The 27,764-nt window shown below is 35.4% G+C and overlaps 1 protein-coding gene across 6 annotated transcripts in view; it reads left to right on the top strand.

Moving 5' to 3' along the window:
• LOC106884336 (voltage-dependent T-type calcium channel subunit alpha-1G) overlaps positions 1-27,764 on the top strand; it is a 1,091,242-nt gene that overhangs the window by 1,000,852 nt on the left and 62,626 nt on the right. For all 6 annotated transcript variants that reach the window (XM_089353777.1, XM_089353782.1, XM_089353780.1 and 3 more), the window contains 6 exons: positions 1,393-1,544; positions 6,691-6,800; positions 10,975-11,105; positions 12,843-12,992; positions 16,748-16,869; positions 22,267-22,422. In XM_089353777.1, coding sequence (XP_089209903.1) covers positions 1,393-1,544; positions 6,691-6,800; positions 10,975-11,105; positions 12,843-12,992; positions 16,748-16,869; positions 22,267-22,422 — 821 coding nt within the window. The remainder of the gene's footprint in view (positions 1-1,392; positions 1,545-6,690; positions 6,801-10,974; positions 11,106-12,842; positions 12,993-16,747; positions 16,870-22,266; positions 22,423-27,764) is intronic.

Here is a 27,764-nt window from a genome sequence, read left to right on the forward strand (position 1 = left end):
AAGTTATGGGAATGTAAATAAACGAACAGCAGTTGTGAAGCAGTGATGAGGGAGAAACACAGAGACATAGACACATATATACATACATATACATATGATACATTTCTTTCAGTTTCTGTCTATTATACGGTGCAGTATTTTACAATGTTGTAAATAATAATAATGGTATTTTTATATAAGCTTAAAGCTTTTGCCATTCACTGTACAATGACTAACGAAAATAGTGTAATAACGGAGCATATAAGCCCTCGACAGGGAAAAGAAGGCTTTCCCATCCGCGTGGGACGCGAATCCACATCCCTTTGTTAACATGACTGTGTGTGTTACCTTCACACACGGATAGGAAAGCCTTGTTTTTTCTGTCGAATGCTTATATGCCCCGTTATTAGACTATTTTCCTTAGTCATTGCATGGTGAACGCCATAAAGTTTAAGCTTATGTAAAAAAATACCATTGTTATTATTATTTACATGATTGTAAAATACGGCGTCGTATAACAAAACCATTTGCACCGAAATCATATATATATATATAATTCGAAAACATGAACAGTTTCGTAACATTGTTTACAAAATAATAGCTGATCGTTTGCAAAGGATCGTATGTACAGTGAACACTTAGGATTTTTGTTCTGGTAACTTCTGCTCTCTCCCATGTTCACGCACGACCAGCTATATGAGAAACGGTCGTTTATATTGTGTATCACTTACTAAAAAGACAAAATTTTAAAAATCTGTTATCTCTCTCCTTGTCTTTACACCGTCGCAAAAAGGGGACTTAACTCATGCTCCGATTTGAAAATTGTTAGAATTTATGGTTTAAAATTATTTTTAATACAAAAATTCACATGTTAGGAAGCAATAAAAAAATTAATAAATGGCTGATTCCGGGCATTTTTGGCCATGAGGAATCCATTGGTGCGACTCCCAGATTGCTATCTTGTAAGGTGTGGATTTCAAACTCAGCTATATAATAGGTGTAGATGCAAAGTTTTTTGCTAAGCCCTACTTGTCTATTGTGTTGTATTGTTCCTTTTTGTTTTATTTTCAGCCCTTGTGGCCAATAATGAAAAAATCATCATCATTATTGTTATTATTATTATTATTATTATTATTATTATTATTATTATTATTATCATTATTATTATTATTATTCAGTAAGTCTTATTTTTACCATGTGCTTTCACAGCACTATATACATTTGTAATATCTTTCCATCATAACCTAATGCACCTACTATTATAAGAATTGTTTCTGTTTTGGGACTTCATGTTCAAGTTACCTCTGTTTCCAGATCTTTGTATTTTGAGAGTTTATTATTATTATTATTATTATTATTATTATTATTATTATTATTATTATTATTATTATTATTATTATTATTATCTTCCAGAATTGCGGGAACCACCATACTGGGCTTCCTATTCACGTGCAAGACTATTGATACATACTGTAATCAACAGTAAATACTTTGATTTGGCCATTGCGGGTGTGATTGGTCTCAATGTCATAACTATGGCAACAGAGTATTATCTTATGCCAGAAGTAAGTAATCTGATTAAATCATTGAATTACTTTTGAATACTAACTCATAACATTATTTGCTGTACTCCCTCTACCTCTCTCACTCTCTCTCTCTATCTATCTATCTAGCTAGCTATCTATTTGTCTGTCTGTCTGTATCTATGCTCTCTCTCTCTTTCTCTTTCTCTCTTCCTCTCTTGTCAGCATCCATTTTTCATGCTGGCATGGGTTAGATGGTTTGATTGGAGCTGGTAGTCCTGCACTAGGCTCCAGTTTGTTTTGACTTGGTTTCTATGGTTAGATGCCCTTCCTAATGCAAATCCCTCTACAAAGTACATTGGGTGCAATGACCAATACACACACACACACACACACACACACACACACACACACACACATGCACGCACACATATATATGTATATTCTTTTATTTGTTTAAGTCATTTGACTGCGGCCATGCTGGAGTAACACCTTTAGTTAAACAAATTGACCCCAGGACTTATTCTATGTAAGCCTAGTACTTATTCTATCAGCCTTTTTTGCCAAACTGCTAAGTTACAGAGACGTAAACATACTAACATTGGTTGTCAAGCAATGGTGGAGGGACAAACACAGGTACACAAACATAAACATATATATATGTATATATATAGATATAGATATAGGTATAGATATAGATATAGATATACAACAGGCTCCTTTCAGTTTCCATCTACCAAATCCACTCACAAGGCTTTGGTTGGTTCGAGGCTATAGTACTATAGTAGAAGACACTTGGCCAAGATGCCACAGTGGGACTGAACCTGGAACCGTGAAGTATGATCAATAAGTATCCGGACTGTTGCCCTAGTAATGAATCTAAAGCATGCAGAGTGAAGCCACTTGACACAGATTGACCTTGACATCTGCTGTGCATGCACACTAAGTTTTAATGTTCTAACTCACTTCTGCTGTCTACAGTAGTGCTTAGAAGGAACGTATGTAGCATACGATCATCACATTGACCATGACAGAGAAAGTTGTTATGGTGATACCTGCTCGGACGCCTATGCAAAGTAGTAGAAAGTGTATGGAATGTACAAGTGGTTCAGACATTTCTAAGATGGCTGAAAAAATAGCGATACTGATGAATGTTCTGGGAGACCAGCAGCCAGCAGAACTGAGAAAACCATTGCAGATGTGCATGCAGCTGTGAGGGGAAATTGTTGAATCACCATCCATGAGTTATCAGAGGATGTGCAGATTAGTTACAGTTCAGTTCAGTTCATTATCAATGACGATTTTTGGTATGAGACGCGTATCTGTCAAGTTTGTGCCAAAACTGTTTTTAGCTGACCAAAAAGACACTTGGGTTTCAGTTGCACAAGATCTCCTTGTTTGTGTCGAGAACAATGAAAGCTTTTTGAAAACTTTGCATAGGCCTCTGAGCAGGTATCACTAAGCTTTTGGCAATGGTCACATGCTACATGCCTTCCTTCCAAGCACTGCTGTAAGCAGCAGAAGTGAGCTAGAATGTTAATACTTAGTGTACATGCACAGCGGTGTTCAAGGTCAATTTATGTCAAGCAGCTTCACACTGAGTGCTTTAGCTTCATTACCATGGCAACAGAGTAGATACTTATTGATCAGACCACATATATATATATAAATATAGATATAGATATAGACATATATATATAAATATAGATATAGATATAGACATATATATATAAATATAGATAAATAGATAGATAGATAGATACATACATACATACATACATACATACATACATACATACATACATATTTGTTTAGACATATACATGCATATAAACGCTTAGATAGATAAATACATACATACATATATATATATATATATATATATTTACATGTATGTATGTAGATAGATATATATATATCTATGTGTACTATGTGTATGTCTTTGTGTTTGTGTTTGTTCTCCCACCACCATCACTTAACAACCAGTGTTGGTTTATTTAAAAAGAGGCTGATAAAATAAGTACTAGGCTTAAACATAAAAGAAGTCTCGGGATCAATTTGTTTGACTAAACTCTTCAAAGCACTATCCCACCATGATCACAGTCTAATAGCTGAAACAAGTAAAGCATAAAGGAAAGAAGAAAAAAGATACAGAAAGTGTGCAGAAGCCAATCAGATGGTTTGTACCCAGTGCCAAATTTAGGACTAATGAAGCCTTGTGCTAGTTAAGTTATGGAGCTCCTGACTTTGGCCCCTTTATGTTAAAAGATAATGTGTAAAAGGATTTACATTATTATTTTCATTTTCATAACTTTTAGGAAAAACATTTGAATGTTTGACATTTGAAAAATTCATCATAAAAATCTGGTGGGCAGAAAGACGCGCCTTCCCCCACCCCTCTGGTCAACAGGACTCTGTGCTTAAGCACACCTAAGCACAATAGTAAATCTGGCACTGCTTGTACCTACTCTTCAGTGAAGATTTAAATTATTCCCCAGTTCTATTCCACCATCATCTGGTTCTTGGATACCTTTAGCTGAGTCCACTCAGCTGTAAGCATTCTTGATGTGCAGCTTTCTACTGCAGCAACCCATAAGCTGTGGCTTCTACTTTCATTTCCCCACCTACCTAAGAGGCTAAAATTTAGCCTAGGCCAAAATTCCTATCTTTGAAATCCATCTTATTGAAAAAGCAGTTTTAAATTTTACCTTTGTGGTACACTTGGGTAAAGACCCTCTTCGATCATGAATGACCATGGGATTCCACCTAGAAAGTTCCCCTTTAAAGCACAAGTCTGGGCAAGGCTGTTTATGGAAGACCAGCTTCCCCTCTTCATGCCACCAAAGTTATCCAAGGGAAAGATAAACACCAATACAGCTTGGTACCAGTGACGTCACAACTCATTTCTACAGCTGAGTGGACTGGAACAACATGAAATAAAGTGTCTTTCTCAAGTACACAACACACAGCGCAGTCCAGAAATTGAACTCACTACCTCATGATTGTAAGCCCGATGCTCTAACCACTGAGCCATGTCTCTTCAATGGTACACTAGAGATCAAACATTAAATGTAAAATAAAACAAAAACATTGGCCTGCAGGTAAGGTAGAACTGAACTGTACTGATGAGGTTATAAAATATACTGAAACATCATTATCATTATCCTTGTTGTTTTAACATCCACCTTTCCATACTCACATGGGTCCGACAGAATTTCTTGAAGTGGATTTTCAAGAGTTACATGCCCTTCCTCCTGCCAACCATTTTCTATTTCCAAGTAAGGTAATATTTCCCCTCAGCCAGATATGTTTCCACAGAAGTTTGGTATCAAAGGACACTGCTTACATGACAGTAACACTCACACACATGCACACACACACACACACACACACACACACACACACACACAAATATATATATATTTATGCGTGTTGTGTGTGTGTTTGTGTATATATATATATATATATATATATATATATATATATATATATATACGATGGGCTTCTTTCAGTTTCCGTTTCACAAGGCTATAGTAGAGGACACTTGCCCAAAGTGCCACACAGTGGGATTGAACCCGGAACCATGTGGTTTGGAAGCAAGCTTCTTACCACACAGCCACTCCTGTGCTTATATATATTCAACAAGCTTCTTTCAGTTTCCATCTACCAAATCCACTCACAATATTTTGGCCATCCCAAATCTATATTTGTAGGCCCTTTCTCAAGGTGCCAAACCTGGAACATTTCTTACTGCACTGCCACACCTGTGCCCGTTTCCATAATTGTCCCCTATTTGAAAACAAAAATCAGGTTGTCTTTTCTGTATCATGTAGGTTAACTTGAAAATTTATTCATATTTGTGGGTTTTCTGACAACTTACATTCATTCATTCGGTACTACACAGTTCTACTTGCAAAGTAAGCAAGAGAGTAATTTCTTTTTCCCTGCATACATCAAACCCAACAGGAGAGTCAATCATATCAATTGCTGCATTGTGCATGAAGTACGAAGTACATTTTCAAGAGATAAGGGTTCTTTTTTATCCATCAGAATTTCAATTAATCTAAGGCAAATAAGAATTATTTGAACTTGTTTGTTGGTTAATATCAAGAAAAGAAAGAGATTGTGTTAATTAACGAAGAAAAATTTATTACATGCTAAAAGTATCAGAATCTAGAACACTTATGGCTGCAATGCTTACAAAGTTACTTTCACCAAAAATCTTAGTTTTTCTTCTTTTTCCCTTTTTTTTTTTTTTTTTGGTGGAGTGGGGGATTTGAATGAAGTACAAAAAGGGATAGGTACTTCTAAAATTTTTACTTTCATTTTGTTTGTTTATGCTTTTTCTTAAAAAAACACTACTTCATTCAATCATCCGCCCACAGAATCCTGAGTGGATATGTTTCAAAACAAGGTCTTCAGTTTTGACAGTAATGTATGAATGTAAACAAAGCAAACATGAAATTCAAATGACAACATGCTTTGTCTATTACACAGTGTGCAACTAAATAACATCATTAGAAGACTGACTGGGTGACACATCATAATCAATGGAAATGGTGGACTGAAAAGTCAGTGAGGTGGAGTGGGGTGGAAGAACATAGAAAATATCAATACTTATCAACAAACTCACTCACACAGCCACTCTTATACTCACATGCACATACGCATTCTTATACATAGAAATAATAAAACACCAGGAAAACACACACATACTCACATATAATATATGTGTGTAGACTTTAAATGATGATGATGAGGATGATGATGATGATGATGATGATAATGATGCATGTAAATATAAAATATGTGTGTGTATGTATGCATGTATGTATGTATGTATGTATATATGTACATATGTATAAGTGCACTCACACATTTATACAATGTGCTCACAGCAAAAAGAAAAACAAGGGAAAAAAAGCACACACGCAAACACACACACACACACACACACACACAAATGAACAAACCTACAAAATACAAAAAAAAACCTTCTTGATCTGCACTTTTTCTCTCTGCTTCTTGTTCTCCTACTTCTGCCCCCATCTCTGCCATACTGCTTTGCATATTGTATACACAACATTAAAATTCAATGTCTAGCTGTTGACAACTTCTTTACAGATTAAAAATTTTAATGAAGTTTTAATATTTATTTAATCTTCTTTCTTCCTCTTTCTCTTTCCAGGGCTTAGAGTTTGCTTTGAAAATTTTTAACTATTTTTTTACCAGTGTTTTTATTTTGGAAGCCACTATGAAAATGGTAGCACTGGGCTTCATGAGATACATGAGAGAACGGTAAAGTACCAACTTAATGTCTTCCTTTGATCCAATTTTTTTTTTAAATTGATTTACTTATAAACTTTAATTCCATGCACCTGACATCTCCACCCATAAGCATGACTACACACACACACACACACACAGATGCACACATACACACATGCACACACACAAACACATATACACACACATACACACACACACACACACACACACACACACACACGCGCACACTTGTAGGCATGCATGCATGTATGTATTTGTATATCGTATCACTGCACTGACCAGACTATTGGGTGTTGTTTACACCACTGGTCATCATGTGCTTCCTTACGTAGTTGTAGATTTCAATTTATGCCATCCTGCCGTAAATACAGAGGAGAAAAAATTACACTGTAGTTAAGTTTATGTATTCATTGAAAGTTTATAAGTTGCTCAGTCACTACTCAGAATTTCTCCAAACAAATTATCCTTCAAACAACAGAAAGATAAACGGGAGTTTGATTAGGAATTTCTGAAGTAAAGATGTGGCAGAGTTTGAATTTGTCAGTTTCACAAGATCCCACATTCAAATTATGTTTATTTCCAGATCAGTTTTTGTCAAGTGATAAGACATGCAGCAACATACAGCTGGCTAGCTGTTAATGGGTGTTACAAGAGAAGGAGCATGGCTCAGTGGTTGGAGCGTTGGGCTCACAATCATGAGGTAGTGAGTTTGATTCCCAGACCAGGCTGTGCGTTGTGTTCATGAGCACAGCACTTTATTTCACACTGTTGCTCCAGTTCATTCAGCTGTAGAAATGAGCTGTGACAACACTGGTACCAAGCTGAATCAGCATTTGCCTTTCTCTTGGATAAAATCCGTAGTGTGGAGAGGGGAGGCCGGTATGCATGGGTGACTGCTGGACTTGTGTCTTGGAGGGGAACTTTCTAGGTGCAATCCTATTGTCATTCATGACCGGAAGGAGGTTTTTAAAATAACTTTAGAAATGTTCAGTCTACCTATCACTTGTATATGAGGAGTGTTACAAGGGAGCTATTTATTAGTAGTCAAGTAATCAAGTGTGGTATAGCATAGAGAAGAATTATTGCTGTGTTTCACTGCCAGGTATTTTCAGCTACTGATCTGTACCTCAACAAATCATTTTCTGGTTGGGTAGTAATATTTGAAATCTTTTATCATTTACAAGTTTCAGTCATTGGGTTGCAGCCATTTGGGGACACTGCCTTGAAGGGTTTAGTTGAACAAACCAACCCAGTACTTATTTTTAAGTCTAGTACTTATTCTGTTTGACTCTTTTGTTGAACTGCTAAGTTATGGAGACAAATGAACACCAGCTGTTAACTGATAGTTGGAGACAAACATCACAAAAAGACAATGGTACACATACATGCATACATACATACATACATACACACATGCATGCATACACATGCACTCTCACACAGATGCACTTATGTATGTACACACACACATACATGCACTTATGCATGCACACACACACACACAAACTCTCACACATGCATGCACACACACACACACACACACACACACACACACACACACATACATACACACATAGCCTAAGTGCCAATCATGAGAAATCAGGCTTCTTAAAACCAGAAAGGAGAAAGATGATTTGAAGACTACAGATCCAAGCATCACTGGAACTGTAACAATCTGTAAAACTTTCCAGAAGTTTATCATTTAAGTATATATGAGCATGTCTAGACATGCAGCTATATGATGAGAATACAAACATAAAACAAAACATATATACATACATGCCCTGTTGATGTGGTTAAAATTCCAATGAAGGAACCTTAGATCTAGGTTAGAAACCAGCTCTTTCTCTATTGGCATAAAATCTTGAAATAAAACTAAATAACAATGTACATACATACATATAAGCTTGTCACAGATTCCATCTACTAAATTCACTCACAAGGCATTAGTCATCCTTGGGCTATAGTAGAAGACACTTGTTCAAGATGCCAAGAGAGTGCTGCACAGTGTGACTGAAACTGAAACCACATGGTTACAAAGAAAGCTTCGAAACCACACGGTCATACCTGTGTCTAAAGTATATCATTCAGGATAGAGTCAACAACTATTGAAAAGGTTGTAAGACGCAATGAAAATTTTAGAAAACATAGATAAGTAAATGAGTGGAAATCGAACCAGTGAGTGTGTTAAATAATAAGGCACTAAAAGAAAATGACTCTCTCCAGACACAATAAAATTAAGCAAAAATTTTGTTAAAAAGATTAATGATGGAACATATGCCACTGAACAGCATGAAGAAACATTTTAACTTTTGTAGAATGGTCATGCAACACTCTAGTAATGTAACAGATAACAACAAAATTCCCAGATATTTAATGTATAGAGGAATATTAACAGTAATACTGGATTGAATTACAACTTGAAATATGAATTTAAGGATTGAATTACAACTTGAAATATGAATTTAAGGATGTCTGAAAAACTTTCCCAGAAATATGTATTTCTAGGAAAGTTTAGAATGATGAATAACTTGAAATTCTTGAATTTGGATACAGCAAGCAGGAGAGATATAAGAAATAAATGCATGAAATATTTAAAAGTGACTTGCTAGATATGTACAGATTATGAATTTTTCTTTATATGCAGCTAACAGCACCTCTGCTTTAAGCAAGTAGAGAAATTTACTAATGTGCAACATTTATAACCATTTCTGTCTGTGACTGACTGCAAAGAAAAGCTGCATATATTCTTACAAAGCACCCCTATTTCTGAATGAATATTTAAGGACAGAAATTTTCTACTTTTAATGAGTATATTTCTAAATTTATTAACAATAACAAAACAGTACAGATTTATACTGTCGACATATATTTGGAAGTATTGCAGGTCTAGGAAACTCCAAACATATGCACATGCACATAATCATGCAATGCACAGTTATTCACTAACAAACATGTGTATGTATATATGTATATATATATATATATATATATATATATATATATATAACAAATCAGGAAATAGAAAATTTGGGGGGCATTATTTATTTATCATTACACATGTTTCATTTGCTAATAGGAATTACAAAGTTTTACATGTTAGATAGACATGTAACAAATCATCATTTAACATCCGTTTTCCATGTTGGCATGGGTTAGACAGTTTGACAGGAGTTGACCAGCTGAAGGGCTGTTCAGGCTCCATGTCTGTTTTGGCATGGTTTCAGTGGCTGGATGCCCTTCCTAATGCCAACTACTTTACAGGGTGTACTGGATCCTTTTACACAGCACTAGCATGGATGCTTTTTACATGGCACCAGCACCTACAAGCCCACAAGAGCAGGGATTCTCAGCTGGAGAGGGTTGCAGGGGATGAGCCTGTATGCATCGGCAACCATGTTTTACTTAGCTTGATGTGTCTTTTCAAGTACAGCAAATTGCCAGTAGTCTCAGTCCCCTGACATCTGCTCTGTGAGTCCTAATGTCTGTAAATCCTTTCTCACTACTTTGTCCCACATCTTCCTGGGTCCACCCCTTCCACATGTTCCCTACTGAAGTGTTTAAGAGCATTAAAGGGTTTCAAGAGGAAACAGCTGGAATTTACCCTAACTACTTACTTATATATAAATGTTTCTTTTTATATCAAGTTATATATAAAAACAATTTAACATTAATAAACTGAAGGATTACTCAATGCAGTTTAGTAGAGTAAATATCAACTGATGCAAGGAAGAGGTTGATAGTGATGGTGAGGTTTTAGCTTGGCCATCTTTATTGAACTGCCTGATGAAAGTGAGCAATCTTTGAAGTCACTATGAACCTTTCACTTGTAAAAGTTAATGAATACATACAGGCATGCTCACATTAGCACATTCACACACTTCACAAACAAACATACACACATGCACACATATAAATACATATAACCAACCAGATGAACAACCAACCAGATGAACAACCAACCGTCATTATGTTTGAAACTATGTCTATGTGAGCATGTGTGTATATACATACAAATTATATGTGTGTGTATGTATATGAACTAATCTCTCTTTTCAAACATGTATCTGTATATATTTATATCTCTATGTACACACTCTCACAATCCTATGAATGTAAACTACTTCCAATGAATGTCAATGTTAAAATACATTACTCATTATTTCTCTTTTTCTATTTGCAGTTGGAATCAGTTAGATACAGCAATTGTGATTTTATCTGTGGTGGGAATAGTTCTAGAAGAAATGGAAAGTAATGTAATTCCAATGAACCCTACAATCATTCGTGTCATGAGGGTGTTACGAATTGCCAGAGGTAACTATCTCTTGACTACAAAATTCATTTTCTTAAACTATATGAATCAGCCCCAGTACTGACCATTTCTTCCTTAAGTCTGGTACTTATCCTGTTGGTCTCTTTTGCTGGAGACCAACATAAACACACCAGCATAAACACAACAGCATTGATTGTCAAGCAGTAGTGGGGAACAAACACAGACACAAAGTCACACACACACACACACACACACACACACACACACACACACACACACACAAAGTAAAAGGCACCATACGAACGTGGTCGATGCCAGTGCTGCCTGACTTGCTCCCATGCCGGTGGCACATAAAAAGCACCATTCGAGCATGGTCGCTGCCAGTGCCACCTAACTGGCTCCTGTACCGGTGCACGTAAAAAGTGCCATTCAAGTGTGGTCAATGTCAGTACTGCCTAACTGGCCCTCATGCCGGTGGCACGTAAAAAGCACCCACTACACTCTCAGAGTGGTTGGCATTAGGAAGGGCATCCAGCTGTAGAAACCTTACCAGATCAGATTGGAACCTGGTACAGCCTTCTGGTTTGCCAGTACTCAGTCAAACCAGCCAACCCACGCCAGCACGGAAAGCAGACATTAAACAACAATGATGATGATGATGATGATGATGATGATGATGATGATATCAGCAGCAAAGTATTCAAAAGCAAATATTTATATAGATATTAATATTGTTATCATTATCGAAGGCAATACAAATAATTGATAACAATTATATTAATATAGGTGGTTGCAAGCTTAAATCAGTATTATATAGCAATATAGCAAATTAAAATTATATTTATCATGAAGACACAGTAAAGTGTGTACCCGCTAGAAATGAGAGTTAAAATCCTCATTTGGACCATCATAAAAATTATCACTGAAAATAACAGATTCAACAGTATACGAGCAAGTGGATCAGAAAAAATCTCTCACATACCTATATAGCATAAAGCTATACATTTAATGATACAGGTATATATGTGGACTGATTTCTAATTTGATACAAAAATCTTACCTTCTTCAGCACACCTTAACCCTTTGAAACACCTATTTTTGGTGGTCCAAATGAGGATTTTAACTCTCATTTCTAGTGGGTAGACATTTTAATGTGTTCTTATGATTAATATAATTTTATATATATATATATATATATATATATATATATATATATACCGCAGGCTTCTTTCAGTGTCCATCTACCAAATCCACTCACAAGGCTTTGGTTAGCCTGAGGTTATAGCAGAAGCCACTTGCTCAAAGTGCTTTGGGACTGAACCTGGAACTATATGGTTGAGAAATAAGCTTCTTAGAACACAGTCATATAAGCTTATTTGATTATTTCTCTCCCTCATTTGTTTTCCACACTTAAATTAAATCTCAGACTACAAAATGTCTTTCTTCATGAGACATTCACATCACTAGGAACATTGTACTTTAGGCAGCAAGCGAGCAGAATTGTTAAAGTATTGGACAAAATGCTTAGCAACATTTCTTGTGGCTCTTTCTGTTCTGAGTTCAAATCCTGTCCAGGACAACTATGGTTTTCATCCTTTCAACATGAATAAAATAAAGTATCAGCTAAGTACTGAAGTCGATGTAATTAACTTACCCCTCCCCTCAAAAATTGCTGGCATTGTGCCAAATTTAGAAAGAACTATCAACATCATTCTTATCATCACCCTTTTTAAAAATCTAATGAAATTCTAATTTTTCTATTTTTATATTATTTTCAGTTCTAAAACTCTTGAAAATGGCAAAAGGAATCCGTGCCTTGCTAGATACTGTGATGCAAGCCCTACCACAAGTTGGAAATCTTGGCCTATTATTTTTTTTACTATTTTTTATTTTTGCTGCTCTTGGAGTTGAGCTGTTTGGAAGATTAGGTAAGATTAACAGTAATATATCACATCTGACTACTAGTTTCACATATATCAAGATATCACACATATTGACTGATGATACAACAACATCATACAATACATGTAGAGAGATTGGGTAAATGGTGTTATACCACACAAACTGGCAGATTAGATGATGGAGAACTGACAGAGTTGATATAATGTTGGACAGAATGTTTTGTAGTATCAATTCCAACTCACTGTGCTCTGAGTTCAAACCCTTTTGAGATCAACTTTACTTTTCATTCTTTCACTCAATTAGTGAGACTGTTTGAGGGCCAGATAAGATTCTTGGTTCTTCCCTTTCTGACTGCAACACCTGCATCAACACTGGTGCCAATCTATATCAGTTTAAGTCAGAGGCCTTTCTATCCATTCCGTTTTACCACTCACTGTTCCTGAGAAGCTTGTAGGGGTAAAATCCTCAGGCACCTTCTCCATAGGGTCCTATCAGAAGCAACTGTCATTAACCTTTCCTGCTGGATTTCCAAGCATGACCTAGTGAGACTACAGATATTATCCAGCCATTATGCATGTGGTCTACCCCTAGGTTTCCTGCCAACTGACTTGGCTTAAAGAACCTGTCTTACAATCCTTTCCTGCAGCATTCTATCTACATGTCTGTAGTACTGGAGTTGTGAGTGCTCAATGTGGAGAAGTAGCAGCTTGACCTGGAGAGACTCTGATCTCTGACCTACACACCTAGTCAAGTGGTGTTATTCCAGAGATCCTTCAGAGGAGCACCATTTCAGCCATTTGTACTCACAATCATACTCTTTTGATCATTACATAACATTCATGATCATAGATGATGTTAGGCACAAAAATCAAATCAAAGATAGCAAGTTTGGCTTTTTACCAATGTCTCCTCTTCTGAGGTTTGAATGCTGAAGCTGGCACATAAATGTACCAGTACCTGCATTTCTTGCACAAAGGCACTGTGAAAACTTTTTGGAGAGGACCAATGTCTTCTGGGTAAATACTGGCATTCCGTCAGTTACGATGACAAGGGTTCCAGTTGAATTGATCAACAGAACAGCCTGCTCGTGAAATTAACATGCAAGTAGCAGAGCACTCCACAGACAAGCATACTCTTAATGTAGTTCTCAGGGAGATTCAGCATGACACAGAATGTGATAAGGCTGGCCCTTTGAAATACAGGTACTACTCATTTTTACCAATTGAATGGACTGGAGCAACATAAAATAAAGTTTCTTGCTCAAAGACACAATGCTTTGCTGGGAATCAGACTCATGACCTTATGATCATGAGCTGAATACTCTAACCACTAAGCCATTTGCCTTCACTTTCGGATAGATATTGATGGTGTTGTGAGTGGAGATTCATATGTATGGGCAACTACTGATCTTCAAATAATCTTGCTCCAGCCAGGTCAACCTTGATTGATGAGAAATCTATGAAAGAATAGGTAACTGGAAAGATATCATATCATGTGCCAGATTAGGTAACAGGTGAATATCACACACACTGACAGATTAATTAGCATGTAAAATATTACACTTTCTAACAGAGTACATAACTAGGATGATATCACATCTTTTGCTAGATGCGATAACAAGCAAAATATCACATCTAACAGATTAAATAACAGGTAAGATATCATACCTTCTGACTAAGAAAGTAACAGGTGGCATATCATACCTTCTGACAAATGAGATTTCACACCTACTGACAGATCAGGTAACTTATAAGGTGCTACACAGCTAACAGATTGATTAATTAATGAGCTATGAAACATACTGACAGATTAGAGAATTGGTAAAATATCTCATCTACTGACAGGTTAGGTCATGGTGAAATACCACCCCTGCTGAGAAATGATTGAGTTGTGAAGTAATAGATCATTAACAGATCAGGTAAAAGCCATAGAGAATTTTCACCAGTTTACAGAAACAGTAACAGGAAAATGTTTAGAGATAAACAGTTAATATATGTATGTTTTTCTTTGAGCTTTATTTAAGTTCTTAAAATAGTTCAAACCAGTTGCTAACAAAGCAACAAGACATCTTGGGTTAAGAGAGTTCCCAGTGTTTGTAAATATATGGTTGAGTTGATGTGTTGGTTGAACTGTTGCTATGTTATTCACCTAAAGAATCTCAGATGGAGAATCTCTGGAATGTCTTTACACATCTTCACTGTACAACTAATAGAAAGGATTTGGAGAATCCACATCAGGTATTTTCCTCTGTCTTAAAAAAAATGTATTTCTTGGATTTTGTGTAAATTTATAGGTACATTGCCTAATTTGTAGAATTTATAATCAGAATATGAGAATTTATAGTTAAAATACAAGAGCTGTAAGTTCTGCATTAATTCACCACTAATGCATTTTTTCCTGGACTTTTGATTGTATGCATGTATGTATTGATGGATGTATGTATGTATGTATGTATGTATGTATGTATGTATGTCATTATTCAGTTTATTTTAAGATTTCTTGCCAATAGAGAAAGACCCGGTTTCTAACCAAGATCCAAGGCTCCTTCATTGGAATTTCAACATCAACAACAGGGTGTGTTTGTTTGTTTGTATGTATGCATGTATATACAGATTTGTATGTTTTTATGTTTGGATTCTCATGCATATAGTTGCATATCTAAACATTCTCATATATTTAAATGATAAATAATAATCTTCTGGAAAGTTTTACAGATTTTTAAAGTTCCAGTGATGGATTTGATCTGTAGTTGTCGAATTAGCTTTCTCCTCTCTGGTTTTGAGAAGTCTAATTTCTCAAGTTTGGTATTTAAGCAGTGTGTTACATATCCCAGAGCCCCAATAATTACAGGTATAAACCTGAATTTGTAATCTGGATACAGTAACTGCAAATTTCTCAGTAGTTCAGTATAGGTGTTCTCTTTTTCACTGATCTTCAGCTTTTATGTTAACATCCGCTGGGTAGCTAATTTTCACAACTGTGCACAGTTTCTCTTCTCTATCCCAAATCATTATATGTATGTATGGTTTAATATATGTATGTATGGTTTAATATATGTAAGTGTGTATGTTCCAAATTGTAGGATACAGAATTGTACCCAGGGAGCTGAAATTTACTTAAGAGCACATCTTTGCATGATGGACACCATAGGCTGTATGAATTTTTTTAATACTTTCTATAAACCTGAGCAAGGTTTGGTACTGGCTACTCATATATCATAATGAATGGCAGGTTAGACAATCAGACAGATGAACAGACAAGCAGGCAGGCAAACAGACAAGCAGGCAAATAGACAGGCAGGCAAATAGACAGGCAGGCAGGCAGGCAGTCAGACAGACAGAATGAAGGACTAGAAGATAGATGTCTGGAAAGCTGGAAAGATCAAAGGGTGGATGAAAGTATCAAGTGATGATTCAATCAATGTATAGATGAATTGATCAATTGATGAATGGGTCAATTAACTATTGTATAAATTGATCATTGGACACATCAATCAATGAATGGCTGGAAAGCTGACTTGATGGATGCATGCATGCATGCATGCATGGACAGATTGATGGGCGGATGGATGGATGGATGGGTGGATGGATGGATGGATAGGTGAGTGAATGGAGGGGGTGGAAAGGTGGATGGATGGTGGGGTTAGATGGATGAATATATTGTTTGCTTGTTTGCAATGCCAGTCTTTTGTTGCTTTTTTAACAACAAAAAACATTTTTTTTTTGCTATTTTTTTAAAGTGCTACTAATATTTTAAATTTTATTTGTTGTTTTCACAACAGATTGCTCAGAAGAACATCCATGTGAAGGACTCGGGGATCATGCACATTTTAGGCATTTTGGAATGGCATTTCTCACTTTATTCCAAATTGCAACAGGAGATAACTGGAATGGAATCATGAAAGTAAGACATGTTTTTTTAACTATTTTTCAAGATTGGTACTGAAGGAATTAGTCATGTAACTAAGTGTTGCAATAATTAGAGATAGAACTATAAAGCTATAGTCTGAATGGAATATCAGCAGTTTCTCATCAGTTCAACATAGACACTTTATGTATGTATGTATGTATGTATGTATGTATGTATGTATGTATGCATGTATATATGCATGTATGCATGTGTGTATGTATGTATGTATGTATGCATGTATGTATGTATGCATGCATGTATGTATGTATGCATGCATGCATGCATGTATGTATATATGTATGTATGTACGTATGTATGTATGCATGCATGCATGCATGTATGTATGCATGTATGCATGTATGTATATATGTATGCATGTATGTACCTGTGAGATTTCCAATAACAGATAGGATGACGAAGCTTCCACATTCTCCACAGACTGACTTTTATTGCCACCAGATATCTTTCTTCAGCTTGTCTCTAAATCATGCCAATAGGGTAGAAAGGACCCATGTTATATTGTGCAAGCTTCATTGGACCTAAAATTCCATATGAACATTACTGGAATCCCTTTAGTTGGCAATGGTCTTCTTTAGATACAAGTGGACAGTCCTCATATACATTTGTATGTATGTTTGTCTCCAACTATCCATCCTTGCTTTAGTTATTGTGATCATCATTATCATTTAAAGTCAAGTCCATGCTTGCATGGGTCAAGCAGAGTTTATTGACACAGGTCTTTTACAGGTGGATGCTCTTCCTGTCAGCAACACTTATCTGTTTCCTAGCAAGGTAATATCTACTCATGACCAGACTTCTTTCCACAGAATATTGGCAATGAATTATATTCATTCTCATGATGTCAAAACAAGGAAACACAAACATACACGCATCCCCCCCCCACACACACACACATGAACACACCCATATGACAGGCTTCTTTCAGTTTCCATCTACCAAATCCACTCACAAGGCTTAGGTTGGCCCAAGGCGATAATAGCAGACACTTGCCCAAGACACCAACATATAGTTGGGAAACAGACTTCTCAACCACACAGTCTTGTCTGCACCTATAAGTGCTTGTACCTACATCATCATCATCATTTAATGTCCCTTATCCATGCTGGCATAGGTTGGATGGTATGATCAGAGCTAGCAAGCTGGATGGCTGCACCAGACTCCAGTCTGATTTAGCATGGTTACTATGGCTGAATGTCCTTCCTATAAGAGAAATATATTATTAAGCAAAGGAAATGTAATACACTAATAAATTATAGTATTTTGAAAATGCTGGTTGAGAACCAATAATGCTGTATTTTCATTGAATTCATTCTACTTTACGAAAATAAGAAACCTATCTGCCATGAACACATAGTAGCAGTTATTACCTATTTTTGCCTAGAATTGTCTTGAAAATCATTGCATCTCAAATTTTCAGTAAATTAGATGCAAAAATATATTTAAACCTCTTGATTCTAACCTACTGTATAATTATAATTATCAATTAATTATGCTATAATTATCAGTTCTATAATTTGAACAAGAATTTTCTCTGAAGTTGATTCTGAATAACTGTAACACAGCTGACAGGCACATGCAGTTGATGTTGTTTGTGTTCTTGTCAGGAATTGTTAAAAAAAATAATAATCCAATCTGGTTAATCAATACAACACCTGGAATATAATAGAATCCTCAGTAAAGAGATGTGGAAGGGGATCTTGTTATCATATCTATTTGTTTTTATTATTTATTATTAAAACTTTGAAGAGCAATGGATTTGCAAAATCATTAGAGCATCAGACAAAATGCCTTGCAGTATTAGTTCCACCTCTTTACATTCTGAGTTCAAATACTGCTAAGATCAACTTTTGCCTTTCTCCCCTCCAGGGTTGGTTAAATAAAGTCCTGGTCAAGTACTTGGGTCAGTGTAGTTGATGGCTGTGTACCTAAATTAGAAATTATCATTAAACCTTCACAAGTTTGCATGACTTAAATATTAGCTCAGAATGGCTGTTTAATTCCTATGGAGTAATATGTTTGCTTTCTCAGAAAGACAAAGATCACAGCCATTGTTAACATGATTTTTGGAATGTTCTAATATCTGATACAGTGGTTTCATATTTCATAAAAACCAGATGTACTTCAATAATGTGTATGTATGTGCATGCAAACATGTGTGTATCTATGTCTATATATGTGTATCTGTGTATATGTGTGTATATGTATTGTGTGTGTATGTATGTATGTATGTATGTATGTATGTAGGTAGGTAGGTAGGTAGGTAGGTAGGTAGGTAGGTAGGTAGGTAGGTAGGTAGGTAGGTAGGTATATATGTATGTGGGCATGTATATAAATGTATATATTTCAACATAATCTGGGTTAGAAACATACAGTGTGCTCTCAAAGCTCCTCTCCAGGTATTGGCTACCAAATGTTATTATACAGTAGGACTTCACCTGTTACTGGATGTACATGTGGAAATCCACAAATGTCGGCAGAATATAAACAAAAAAATTAAGACTAGAAAATTTATTGAACAAGCTTCATTACATATCACTACAATTGTTTCAACACATGGGTATCAGCTGTTAATTGCTGAATGTTACATATATTATACATGATGTTGTATTAACCTTTTAGCATTTCAACTGGTCATATGTAGCCCATATATTCTACCACGTTTATGTGCAAACTAGTCAGATCCAGCTTCTTACATCTACCTTCCAATGTCATTCTAAAAATAGATAGTCACATCATTGAAATCTCGAAGTTACAAGATAACGCATGATTAATTCAAAACAATCATCATCATCATTATCATCGTTTAACGTCCGCTTTCCATGCTAGCATGGGTTGGACGATTTGACTGAGGACTGGTGAAACCGGATGGCAACACCAGGCTCCAGTCTGATTTGGCAGAGTTTCTACAGCTGGATGCCCTTCCTAACGCCAACCACTCAGAGAGTGTAGTGGGTGCTTTTACGTGTCACCCGCACGAAAACGGCCACGCTCGAAATGGTGTCTTTTATGTGCCACCCGCACAAGCCAGTCCAGGGGCACTGGCAACGATCTCGCTCGAAAATCCTACGGGAGCCAGTCAGGCGGTACTGGCAACGGCCACGCTCAAAATGGTGCATCTCATGTGCCACCCGCACAAGAACCAGTCCAGGGGCACTGGCAACGATCTTACTTGGCTTGCCGGGTCTTCTCACGCACAGCACATTTCCAAAGGTCTCAGTCAGTAGTCATCGCCTCGGTGAGGCCCAATGTACGAAGGTCTTGCCTCACCACCTCAGCCCAGGTCTTCCTGGGCCTACCTCTTCCACGGGTTCCCTCAACTGTTAGGGTGTGGCACTTTTTCACGCAGCTATCCTCATCCATTCTCACCACATGTCCATACCAGCGCAATCGTCTCTCTTGCACGCCACAACTGATGCTTCTAATGTTCAGCTTTTCTCTCAAGATACTTACACTCTGACGGGTATTCACATTGACATTACACATCCAACGGAGCATACTGGCTTCATTCCTTGCGAGCTTACGTATGTCCTCAGCAGTTACAGCCCATGTTTCACTGCCATGTAGCATGGTTGTTCGTACGCATGCATCATACAGTCTGCCTTTTACTCTGAGTGAAAACAATGTGAATCAATAAGCACAACATTTAAACAGATAATCTAAATACAAAAGGGTTAACATGATTCAACAATAGCTTTATATATGTACATCCTCAGATGACCAGAGTCATAGCACTGCTGTATCATCTTTAGTTTCTCTACGTTATACACGCATGCCAAAGTACTATTTTTAGCATTCCACTGACAAAGAGGAACAAGCAACTACAAGCAAATGTGAAAAACAACAAAAATAAATTAAGGGAATAGAATTTAAAGAATAAAGAAACCACATAATCATTCCATCTTTAACCACAGACTTGTCTGGAATTTTAGGTAAAAAACTGAAGATAAAGATGTCATAAAAGGAAAACCTTTAACAATTACTCATCTGTTGTGTCTATTACAGTTCCACTTCAAAGAAAACCAGTGACATATGTTCTGTTCCTTAATTCAGCAAGATACCAAAAGCTGACACCTTACAGACTTAATTTTAGATATATAGTATCACTATCACAGGTTTTACTCTGTTACTTTCCAAGTCATCAAGAAAGTTTATTAAACTAACAAATTTACTCGAATGATTCCTAAGTTGGGAGGATGTCTTTATGGGGATGACACTCTTTTCATAGTAGATAATTGTAGTAAAGTTGAAATGGAGAGATATACAAAGAAATTATTTAAATTATTTAGAAATTGCGAACTGTCTGTAAGTATTGAAAACAATTATCTCATTGTGAATTTCCTAGATCATCATTATCATCATCATCATTTAGCGTCCATTTTCCATGCTGGCATGGCTTAGATATTTTGACTGGAACTGGTAAGCCAGGCTCCAGTCTGTTTTGGCTTGGTTTCTGTGGTTGGATGCCCTTTCTAATACCAACCACTCCACAGAGTGTACTAGGTATCTTTTACATGTCACCAGCACAGGTGCTTTTAATGTGTCACTAACACAGGTGCCTGTTGCATGTCACTGGCATGAGTGCCTTTTACCTGTCACCAGCACAGGCGCCTTTTTTGTGTCACCAGCATGGGTGTCTCTTGCGTTTCACTAACACAGGTGCCTTTTGTGAATGCTTAATTTAAATACGAGCCATACCATAAACCTAATGCAATGGTATGTCAACAAAAAATCAAATCACCCACATTGAGTAATAAATGGAATAATGAAGAGTGTGTCAAATTGAATATCAAAGCTTTCTATGAATGAAGTAATATTCAATTCACATGCAGAATATTAAAATGCAATATTAGCTAGTGCAGGATACACTGAAAAAATTAACCTTTAGCAATTACCTAAGAATAGTATACTTAATCAATACAAAAATAAAAATAAAAACATCAAAATGTATAGAGACTGATAGTGAACATTAACAAAAATTTAGGTGATAATGTTGAAATTGCAGAAAACAAAGGCTTATATTTAACATCATATACAAATAGTGAAATAAGGATTACTGAAAATAAAAATTAAAATCAAAATAAGGATATTAGAAATAGGAATAAGAAATCTAACTTGAATTCTGATGTTCATGACTCTACCATGTATGATTATCATTACACTAAACTGAATAATGGATTTCATGTAATTACAGTTTGTAGCTTTTGGTAACATGTACATATATGTATATATATATTTAGACACACAAGTACGTGCATGCACGCACACACAAGCACACACACACACAAAACAATAGATGCTAGTTGATTCAAAAATACAATACATTTTTGATATGTTCAATTAAAAAACACAAAGGAACATTTTCTGTTCTAGGATACCTTGAGGGAAGATTGTGATGCATCTGACGACTGCGAAAAGAACTGCTGTGTTAGCCCCATTATTGCTCCCGTTTACTTCGTCGTTTTTGTTTTGATGGCGCAGTTTGTCCTAGTCAATGTTGTCGTCGCAGTTCTCATGAAGCATCTCGAAGTAAGTCAGATATCTGTTTTCTTCTTTCTTTTTGGCTGCATGTAACATTGATACTGATCTCTTTCAGTTGTTTTTTTTTTTTTTGAGTATATGAACTTCTATTGGAATTTTCTGTATAACACTACAATGAATGTAGAGGTAAACCAATAAAGAAATTTTTTCACTATGTCTTGTCTAAAAGCCATGAACTAATATCAATTCTTTCAGACACTCAGTTGGGTATTTATTGGTGGAATTACCAAAGGAACTCTCTAAGTAATGTAAAAAAAAATAACTTCAGGAACTTTGTGGAATTTATCTGAGATTTGGTCAGGAAAAAAACACAATTTTTTTTAACTGTTGTTTATCTAAAACAAATAAGTTAATTTGGTTATATATATCAATTATATGTATTTATTAAATAATAAATATCAAATTATATATATATATATATATATATATATATATATATATAATATATGTAAATAACATATATATATATATATATATATATATATCAAGTATACTTTATATAATTCAAAGAATTTTAAATGTATAATTTGCACCCTTTTATTTCTAAATTTGCAAATGTTATTTGATGCTATGATATACATTTTTAAATTTTCTATTCTGCTTTCTCGTGTTATCATACTAAATTTATTTTTCTCGATTGGCAACAATGATGTGCGTATAAGAAGTATGATGCATGACCCATGAATGTGTGACAATATATATATATATATATATATATATATATATATATATATATATATATAAATATATGTATGTATGTATGTATGTATATATATATATATGCATGCATGTATGTATGCATGTATGCATGCAAGCATACATGCACGTATGTAGGTATACAAGACATACCATAAACCTAATATAAAGGTATATCAACAAAAAATCAAATCATCCACATTCAGTAATAAATGGAATAATGAAAAGTGTTTCAAATAGAATATCAAGGCTTATATATATGTATATATATATATATATATATATTTGTATGTATGTGTGTGTATGTGTGTGTGTGCATGTGTGTGTGTGTGTGTGTGTGTGTATACATAAAGATGCTGTAATAGTGGTCTGTCTATCTCATAAATGCATGAAGAACGAGAACCAAAAACTATTCAAAAGCAGTTGGCACATTAGAACTAATATGGGTCTGTTATGCAGTAATAGGTTCTCTAGTCATATAAGGATGGCGAATTGACAGAATCAATAAAGCAATAAGCAAAATGCAATATTTAGTTGCACCCCTTTATATTCTGAGTTCAAATCCCACTAAAGCTAACTCTTTTATCCTTTAATAAAATGTGTCAGATAAGGACTGATGTTGATCTAATCAATTCTATTTGATTACAAATGTGTACCGGTGTTAGAGATATATATGCATGTGTGTGTTTGTGTGTATACATGTGAAGGCATGTGGTTTAGTGGTTTAAGTATTCAGCTCACAGTCACAAGGCCATAAGTTCAATTTCAAGCAGTTGTGTCCTTAAGCAAGACATTTTATTTCACATTGCTCCAGTCCACTCAGTTAGTAAAAATGAGTTGTATCTGTAATTCAAAGGGTTGGTCTTGTCACTTTGTGTGTCACTCTGAATTTCCCTGAGTACTATGTTAAGGGTGTGGAGTGCTCATCTACTTGCACCTTAATTTTATAAGCTGGCTGTTCTGTTAATCAGATTAACTAGAACACTAGTCATGATAACCAACAGAGTGCCAGTTATTATGTGTGTGTGTATGCCTATTCATATATATATATACACACACACACATATACATATACTGTTGGCATAATGACACTCCCTCTACACACACATATATATTTATATACATACGCTACATACATACATATATATAATATATGTATATATATATATGTATGTATGTATGTATGTATATATACATATGTATGTATGTATGTATGTATGTATGTATGTATGTATATACACACGCACACACACACACACACACACACACATATATATACAGATAGAGGGTGGTGGATTGGCAAAATCATTTGAACATCAGATGAACTGCTTTGCGAACTTCTTCCTCTTTACATTCTGAGTCCAAATGCTGCTAAGATCAACTTTGCTTTCCATAGGGACAGCTGTGGCCATACAGTTGAGAAACTTGCTTCCCAACCATGTAGTCTTGGGTTGAGTTCCACCACATAGCACTTGAGACAAGTGTCTTCTCCCATAGGCCTCGGCTGACCAAAGCCATGTGAGTGAATTTGGTAGATAGAAACTGAAAGAAATCTGTCATGTGTGTGTGTGTGTGTGTGTGTGTGTGTGAGTGTGAGTGTGTGTGTGCGTGTGTGTGTGTGTGTGTGTGCATTCATATTTGTGTATGTGCGTGTGATTGTCTCTTTGTGATTGGGATTTTTTTGCACCCTGCCACCACTTGACAACTGGTGTTGGTTTGTTTACATCCCAGTAACTTAGTGATTTGAGGTAAAAGGACACTGACTGAATAAGTACCAGACTTAGAAAATAAATACTAGAGGATCAAGCGTACACACACATACACACACACACACACACACACACACACACACACACATACACTTAAATATATATATATATGCATATATATATATATATATATAGGTGTGGTTGTGTGGTAAGAGGCTAGCTTCCCAACCACATGGTTTCAGGTTCAGTCCCACTGTATGGCACCTTAGGGCAAGTGTCTTCTACTATAGCCTCAGGCTGACAAAAGCCTCGTGAGTGGATTTGATAGATGGAAATAGATAGTAGCCCACTGTATGTATGTATATATATATATATATATATCATCATCATCATCATCATCATCGTTTAACGTCCGCTTTCCATGCTAGCATGGGTTGGACGATTTGACTGAGGACTGGTGAAACCAGATGGCTACACCAGGCTCCAATCTGATTTGGCAGTTTCTACAGCTGGATACCCTTCCTAGCGCCAACCACTCCGAGAATGTAGTGGGTGCTTTTACCACCGGCATGAAGGCCAGTCAGGCAGTAATGGCAACGGCCAGTATATATATATATATATATATATATATATATATATACATACATACATACATACATACATACATACATACATACATACATACATACATATATATATATATATATATATTTATGTGTATTTCTTCTATCTTAATGAATAAAAATTCTTCTGATAGAATAAATGGGTTAATAGAAACCAATGTAGCAAAGAACACAAAATAACTGTGGTTTAGTTCCTGTTTTTAAGGCAGGAACTACTTGAAATTTGGGGTATTTGAGTATATTTAAGAATTTAAGGAATGGAGAAAATGCATGTTAAAATTGCATACTTTATTCCTACATATGTTTCAAAGGATTACAACCTGTGTGATCCATAGGAATCTTTGATATTAAAATTGTAACTTTCTCATCAGGGAAAGCATGGGAATCATCTTAAACGTAAGACATTATGTATATATATATATATATATATATATATATATATATATATATATATATATATATATATATATACATACATATATATATATATACAAAAATATATATATATATATATGCATGTATGACATTCACATAAATACTTAGAGAAGGAGTGAGTATGAACAACAATGGTAACATATTATTGGTATGCTATAATTATTGACTGCTGGGTTCCATAGGTAATGGCATTTCAGTTTTTACATTAAAGAGCTGAAAAGCAAGAAATCTCAGCATGGAGCTAGACTATAACCCAGCTTGTTAATAATGTCTGAAGTTAGACGCTTTAAACTGTTTGCCCAGACTGACATATTTACTCAATGAACTCCCAGACACACAATGAATCAAATGCTATTGTTTTATCATCTTCAAATTAATTTCCAGTGTTGCTCTCTTACAGATGCAACTAATAAAAAAATGAAATGTTTACATGTTCATAAGCTTTCAAATACATAAAGATTCTTTGTATAGCTAAGTGTTCCTTTGATAAATATAGCAGACAGAAGAGAGACCAGTCAAACAGTTGGTGATGTTGAACTTTTACATTGATTAATGATGCTTTCTTGAAAAGAAAAGAACAAGAAAAAGAAATAAAGAGAAACATATATACATATAAATATGTAAATATCTAAATACTTGTTTACAAAATTTGGTCACATTACCTTAAAGTTAAACATATATAAAAAGAGATAGATATGTATATATTCATATGTATGTACATGTCTATGTGTGTGTGTGTGTGTGTGTGTGTGTGTGTGTGTGTGTGTGTGTGTGTTGGAGTTTGTGTAATTATATTTATATGTATACATATGTTTACATTTATATCAATCTATCTATCTATATCTATATATATATATAGGAGTGGCTGTGTGGTAAGTAGCTTGCTTACCAACCACATGGTCCCAGGTTCAGTTCCACTGCATGGCAGCTTGGACCAGTGTCTTCTACTATAGCCTCAGGCCAACCAAAGCCTTGTGATTGGATTTGGTAGACAGAAACTGAAAGAAGCCTGTCATATATATATATATGTATACAGATGGTTGTGTGTGTATAGATTTATTAGTATGTATATATATATATATATATATATATATATATATATATCAGTATTTATTCTATTTGATGTTCTCAAATATTTGCAGAGATCTAAACAGGATATAAATTGTCTGTGTTTACTCTGATAAATACACACTCCATAAATGGAGCAAATCATATTTTCCTCACTCTCCTTTTTTCTATCTCTTTCATCATATATCAGGTCATCCCATAAGTTCTGTCAGAATTTTGAATAAAGAAAACAAGTGATCAAATGTTATACTTAATTGAAATTTAATCATCAATGTACTTTCCTTGATTTCTATGACTTCCTTCCATCTATCTACAAGCTTTTTAATCCCATCAATGTAAAATTCTTTTGGTTTCAAAGCAAAAAACTCTGAAATGTCAGTTTCGACCTCCTCCTGGTTTGTGAAAGTTATGTCCCCCAAATGATTCTGTAAACTACGAAACAAATGGTAGTCTGAAGGAGCAAGGTCAGGAGAATAAGGTGGATGAGGAATTTTTTCCCAACCAAGCTCTTCGATCTTCTGTGATATGATCTTTGCAATGTGGGGTCACGCATTGTTCTGATGAAACATCACTCCTTTTGGATTCACTAAAGCAGGTCCTTTTTTCTTCAAAGCTTGGTTCAAATGCTCTAATTGCTGACAGTAGACTTGAGCATTGATTGTTGCATTAAGTGGTAACAATTCAAAGTGAATTACTCCTTTGCAATCTCACCAGATAGAGAGAAGAACCTTTTTTCCATGAAGTTCCCTTCTTGGTTGTGGTTGGACTTTTTCCCTTTTACCAAGCCACTGTTTACAAC

This window comes from Octopus bimaculoides, chromosome 6 (assembly GCF_046866305.1).
Source record: "Octopus bimaculoides isolate indiv1 chromosome 6, ASM4686630v1, whole genome shotgun sequence".
In the NCBI taxonomy this organism is placed as follows: domain Eukaryota; kingdom Metazoa; phylum Mollusca; class Cephalopoda; order Octopoda; family Octopodidae; genus Octopus; species Octopus bimaculoides.